The sequence below is a fragment of the Ceratotherium simum genome, chromosome X (genome assembly GCF_057802395.1).
Source record: "Ceratotherium simum simum isolate JZ-2026a chromosome X, ASM5780239v1, whole genome shotgun sequence".
NCBI classification, from domain to species: domain Eukaryota; kingdom Metazoa; phylum Chordata; class Mammalia; order Perissodactyla; family Rhinocerotidae; genus Ceratotherium; species Ceratotherium simum.
Window position 1 is genome coordinate 37610265 of NC_141940.1, and position 6441 is coordinate 37616705.

The 6441-nt window shown below is 50.1% G+C and overlaps 1 protein-coding gene across 1 annotated transcript; it reads right to left on the minus strand.

Annotated features, from left to right (window-relative positions):
- Positions 1-248: 248 nt before the first annotated feature.
- On the minus strand, positions 249-5911 carry RTL9 (retrotransposon Gag like 9). The gene is made up of 2 exons (XM_004440518.3): positions 1818-5911; positions 249-1320 (listed from the first exon to the last, which is right to left on the minus strand). The coding sequence occupies exons 1-2, from the start codon at positions 5889-5891 to the stop codon at positions 1204-1206; spliced, it is 4191 nt and encodes a 1396-aa protein (XP_004440575.3). The 5' UTR covers positions 5892-5911; the 3' UTR covers positions 249-1203.
- Positions 5912-6441: the final 530 nt, after the last annotated feature.

Consider the following 6441-nt stretch of genomic DNA (forward strand, 5'->3'; position numbering starts at 1 on the left):
CTTCATAGCCTTCACCGTAATTTCAAGCTATCTTACTTACGTGTTTTCTTGCTTATTGTCTGTCTCCCTCCTCTATCGGAATGAAGTTTTCATTCGATCAGGGTTCTTATCTGTCTGTCCTCAAAACAGTGGCTGGCACACGTTAGATAACATTGATTGAATGAAGGACTCAATAAATCAAATTCTGTTAGCCACAGTTAATTCTTTTTTTCATAAATGAACTTTATTTACTGTTATGATTACAAATGTAGTACATGCTTACTGTAGAGAATCTGGAAAAGTACAGAGAAGTAGAAAGAAGAAAATAAAAACACCCATAATCCCACCACCTGAAGGCAAACACTGCTCATAGTATGTTCTAACTATGCCTGTTTAAAGACTAAGACCTTTATCAAGAGTGCTGGCCATGAAGCACAATAGCCAAGGGAAGTGAGGCAATTCACAAGGCAATTCACAACCGAGGGGGTCACCCAGAGGTCAGAGCTAGAGATTTGACACTGAGGCACAAGACAAGGACCACAGACAGCAGATCAAGAGGTCAGAAGTAGACAACACAAGAACAAGTTGGGTTATGGTAAGAATGTAGTGAGATGGTGCTTGTCAAGAGTTTAGCCCGGTACCTGTCACATAGTACATAATAAATGTTAGCTATTACTGTGATTATTATGGGTCAAAATGAATGATTCAAGATGGAGACTATAAACAGGGCAAGGGCCCTGGAGACCCATTTTAGGTTTTGTGAGTTGGGGCACATAGGGGCAAGTCTACTGGATGAAAAGGGTGGTATAGGAGTAGGTATCACTCTCCTTATAGGCTCCCCTGCCAGGTGAAATGGGACCAGGGCTTCCTCAAGTTTGCCTGATGACATGTGGCAAGACACTCTAAGGTGTTTTTGAGGTAGGAAATGGTTTCTCCTGCCTAGACTTCTCCCTGGACCAGGAACTAGGACTGGCCTCGATGGTGATGGGAGTTCCGAACCTCATACACCAAACACTCTTGAAGTCCACTCTCTGATTGTCGGGGCAGGTCACAGGCATGTGGGGTTAAAGAGAAGGTCCAGTCAGCCAAGTGGGAGATAGGGCGAAATGTGCCTGGAGGGGGAAGGCCACAAGGTTTATGATGTAATTGAATGGAATGGGTCCAGGAACCAGTCCTCAAGTTAGCAGCCGAGTCAGATATCACAGGAGAAGAGTCCAGGGAGTGTTACTTGCCCGTGGGGACATTCTGATGACCTGTGCTCTGTCGAAGGTGGTCGTGCAGACCCTCTTGAGGATCTCCATGCTCCTTCAGGTAGTAACAGCGTTTGGGAACATGCTGGTGCTGGGAGTGAGAAAAAACCAAAAAAAAAAAGCAGAGGTAAGAGCCACACTTAATATGACAAGGGGGATTCAGCCTGGATAATCTCAATAACTTAGCAGATCAAGGACCTTGGCTAATGTACCTTACTTGTATAAAGTATGACCGAGGACTAGGCTAGCCAGATTCCCAAGTGATCTGGGCCCACAACACATGTGGCTGTAGGTGAGACCCAGCCCCCAAAAGATGGCCCCTACCTTAGAATTGGACTTGGAATGAGTGGAGAATTGGGACTGAGCCCAGTCAGTCCACTCACAATCAGAACACTTAGACTTTTAACCATCCCAGGCCCTCAGTAACTCGGGCAGGGCATTGCTCCTCAAAGTGGTGAATACACCCAAAATAACTGCATGCCTCCCCTTGGCCTCTTCTTTATGTACTCAAAGGAGCAGAGTGTATTCCTCATCATTACCTCCTCACTTTTCTGCTCAAAAACCTTAAGTGGATTTCCCCATCATTACCTCCTCAGTCTGCTGATGAGAGTTCAGTTCATTCTCCATTGCTTCCTCATTATTCCGCTTACAGGCTGACAGTAGAACCTGGCTTGAGCTGCCCGGGGAATCCTTCTCTTCAGCCAGCTGGCACTCAGTGTAGAGAGACCTGTCTATCAGCTCCTTTAGGCTGCCGGCCACCTTCAGAAAGATCCGGCCCATTTTGGTGGTAACAGCTTCCGAAAGTCCTTCCAGAAACCTGGTCCGTAGAATGGCATCAGACCAAGACAAATGTCGGGCCAGCAGCAGGAAGTCAGTGGCATACTGCCTGACTGACTTCTGGCCCTGCTTGGGATGGCAAAGAACAGCACTGAGGATGTCTATCTCAGATAGGGAGTCATATAAGCCCTGCGATCTGCTCAGGAAAGATTTATTTTCATCTGAGAGGGGGTTTCCTACCGCCATCTGCAAGATGGACCACCTCTCTGCTGCCCCCAGATGAAGAGACACCAGAAATGCCATTTTCTCTGAATCATCCAAAAATCCCTTCATTTGCTTCTCTTCATCAACCTCCATCTCCTCCTCCACAGAGCATGAACCCCGGGCTGCTTCCTGTTCTTCTAAGAGGTAACAGAGTGCTGGGGTCAGCATGCCAAAGGATGGGACTTCCTTTGGTGGTGGCTTCATTGTTTCAGGGGTTGTGGCAGACACATGTGGTGTGGACTTTGATCCAGAGGCTGTGATGTTGATGTGAGAGGCAGATGTTTCTCCAGAGTCTGTGGCTTTGATTTCCAGAGTAGACATCATTCCAGAAGCTGTGGCTGCCATTTGTGGTGTGGACACGGCTTCCGGGGCTGGGGACCTCATTAGCGGCACGGACACCCCTCCAGAGGCTGTGGCTCTCAGAAGTGGCATGGACATCATTCCAGAAGCTGAGGCTCTCACTGGCGGTACAGGCATCCCTCCGGAAGTTGCGTACATTGTTTGTGGCAAGGATATAGATCCAGAACTTGCGATTCTTGTTTGCAGTGTGGACATTGCTCCAGGGGCCATGCTTTTCGTTAGCGGCATGGACATCTCTCCAGGAGCCATGGCTGACATCAATGGCATGGGCATTGTTCCAGAGCCTGTGGCTCTCATTAATGTCTTGGACATCCCTCCAGAGGCCATGCCTGCTGTTTGTGCAGTGGCTGTCTTCCCAGAGGCCGGAGCTCTCATTAACTCTGTGGATACAGCTTCAGAGGCTGAGGGTCTCCTTAGTGGTGTGGACGTAATTCCAGAGACTGGAGCCCTTAATAGTGGTGGGGACATCACTCCAGAGGCTGGAGCTCGCGTTGATAGTGTGCACATCTCTCCAGAAGCTGTGGGCATCATTTGTGGTGTGGACATTGCTCCAGAGGCTGGGGCTCTCATCAGTGGCATAGACACCCCTCCGGAGGCTGTGGCTGTCATTTGAGGCATGGACATCACTCCAGAGGCCGTGGATCTCATTAGCGGTGTGGACATCACTCCAGATATCGGAGCCCTCATTTGTGGCATGGACATCATTCCAGAGGCTGTGGCTGTCATTTGTGGAGTAGACATTGCTCCATAAGCTGGGGCTCTCAGAGGTGTGGCTATCTCTCCAGAAGCTGGGGGTCTCATTAGTGGTGGGGACATCTCTCCAGAGGATGAAGCTCTTGTGAGCAGTGCGGACATCTCTCCAGGGTCTGAGGCTCTCATTAGTGGTGAGGACATCACTCCAGAGGCGGGGGCTCTCATTTTTGGTGTGGACATCATTTCAGAGGCTGGGGCTCGCATCTGCAGTGGGGACATCCCTCCAGAAGTCATGGGTCTCATGAGTGACCTGGACATCCCTCGAGAGTCTTGGGTGCTCATTGGCTGACTAGGCATCTTTCCAGAGACTGTGGCTCTCATTACTGCCGTGGGCACTGCTCCAGGACCTGGAACTCTCATGAGAGGCGTGGACATAGTTCCAGAAGCTGTGGCTGTCATTTGTGGTGTGGACATGTCTCCAGAGGCTGGGGCTCTCATTAGCGGTGTGGACATCCCTGCAGAGACCGTGTCTGTCATCTGCAGCATGGACATGGCTCCAGAAGCTGTGTCTCTCATTAGCGTTGTGGATATCTCTCCAGAAGCTGCAGTTGTCATTTGCTGCACGAACGTTGCTTCTGAGGGTTTGGATGTCGTTAGCGGCTTGGACAATGCTCCTGAGGCCGCAGCTCTCATTTGTGGCATGGACATTAATCCTGAGGCTGTGTCTCTCATTAACAGTGTGGACATGGCTCCAGATGCTTTGGTTGTCATCAGTGGGGTAGACATTGCTCCAGAGGCTGAGGATCTCATTTGTGGTACAGCTGTCACTCCTGAGGCTGTGGCTCTCCTCTGTGACATGGACATTGCTCCAGAGACAGGGGCTCTTATTTGCAGTGTGGACATTGACCCAGAGGCTGAGGCTGTCAGTTGTAGCATACACTTTGTTTCAGAGGCTGGAGCTGTGATTGGCTGTGTGGACGTTGCTCCAGAAGCTGGGGCTCTCCTTAGTGGTGCAGACCTCATTCCAGAGGCTGGGGCTCTCATTCGCAGCATGGACATTGCCCCATTGGCTGTGGCTTTCCTAAAGCCTGTGGATGTTGCTCCAGAAGTTCTGGCCATTGGTAACTCTGTGGACATCCCTCTAGAGGCTGTGGTCGACATTTGCTCTGTGGACATTGCTCCGGAGGTTGTGACTGTCATCGGTGGAGTGGACAATGCTCCAGAGTCTGGGACTGTCTTTAGCAATGTAGACATATTTCCAGAGGCTGAGGCTCTCATCCGTGGTGTGGACATTGCTCCAGGGTCTGAGGCTCTCACTGGTGGTGTAGACGTCTCCCCAGAAGCTGCTGCTCTCATCAGTGGAGCAGACATAATTTGAGAGTCTAGATTTTGTGTTGACCGTGGGGACATCGCTCCAGAGCCTTGGGCTGGCATCAGCTGAGTGGGCATCACTCCAGAGGTTAGGGCCGTCATTAGCATTGGGGACATGGCTTCAGCATCCGGGGCTGGATTTGGCAATGTGGACATTTCTCCAGCATCTGGGACTGACAGGAGCTGTGTGGACATTGCTCCAGAGCCAGGAGCTGACACTCGTGGTGAAGACACTACTTTAGAGTCTGGGCCTGACATCAGCTGGATGGACATTTCTTCAGACTCTTGGGTGTTTGTTGGCTGGGTTGCTGTTGCTCCAGAAGCTAGGGCCGACATTATTAGTGAGGATATCGCTTCAGAGTCTGTGTCTGACATCAGCAGTGAAGATATCTCTCCGGAGGCCAGGGCAGTCATTAGCACTTTGGACATTGCTTCAGTGTCTTCATCTGTAATTTGCAATGGTGACATTGCTTCAGAGCCTGGAGCGGGCGCTGGCTGTGAGGACATCATTCCAGGGTTTATATCCGGCATTAGGAGTGGGGATAGCTCTCCAGGATCTGGGGCTAGCATCAATGGTGTGGACATCGCCTCAGAGGATGAAGTGCTCATTATAGGTGTAGACATGGCTCCAGAGGATGAAGCTGGCATTGCCAATGGTGATATCTCTGCAGAATCTGGTGCTGCCATTAGTGCTGTGGACACTGTCCCAAAGTCAGGGATTGTCAGCAGTCCCGGGGACATTAATCCATAGTCTGAAGTGGACAGCAATGGGGACAATGTTCCAGAATCTGAGGTTGGCATTAGCAGTGGGGACAGTGCTCCACAGTCTGAGGTTGGCATTAGCAATGGAGACAGTACTTCCGAATCTGAGGCTGGCATTAGCAATGGGGACAGTGCCCCAGAGTCTGAGGCTGGCATTAGCGGTGGAGACAGTGTTCCAGAATTCGGTGCTCCCAATAGAGGTGTGGACATGGTGTCAAAGGCCGGGGATGTCATCATCTGTGTGGACATCCCTCCAGGGTCTGACGCTGAAGTTGAGACTATAGGCTGTACACGAGAATGCAGAATTTGAACCTCTGCTGTGGTCTCTATCATTGGTCCAGAGAAGGTCGTCCCCCTGTTTTGGGGGACGACATTTTCCTCCCTCAGCATATTGTTGAATCGCAGTGAATGTAAGGGTATTGACATGTCTGCCATGGCCACAGGATAGTGTGGACGGGATGATATCAGGGGTCCTGCTGAAGCCCAAGTGGCAAGAAAATCTGTGAACAGGAAACAAGTTTAGCAGTCAAAAGCCAATATCAAGAAGATTGGGAAATAGACAAATGATTCACGATGGAGACCTTTTTTATGTGTTGCCAGCTATGTGGCATTGGAGATGGGCCTATCAGGTTAAAGAAGCTGTGCAACAAATTTGAAGCTGGAGCAAACATTCCTTCTGCCTCTATCCTTTTCAAACAAACCTACTTGGTCACAGTACAGGCTCTGTTTATAAATACTATAAATGGCAACACCCTCAGCACCCAGGAGTCTGGGCAGTTCTGGATCAAATGAAGCAGTAGCACCACCTTGTGGACAACTGTGAGAAGTGCAGGTCCCTGGGCTATGTTCTATCCCACCACAGCCGTCACAAACCCAGGCAAGGTACTGGCAGGCCTAGATGAGCAAGTCCTTTACCCCATGATAATCATTAGTTCCTAGGGCTCACTGAGTCCTGCCAGTGGTTTAGTCTCCATTTTACTACTCT

Coding starts and splice junctions, on each gene's coding strand:
- RTL9 (XM_004440518.3), bottom strand. CDS start 5,891: ATGGCAGACATGTCAATACCCTTACATTCACTGCGATTCAACAATATG. Junction 1,321..1,817: donor CTCATCAGCAGACTGAGGAG/GTAATGATGGGG, acceptor TCTCACTCCCAG/CACCAGCATGTTCCCAAACG.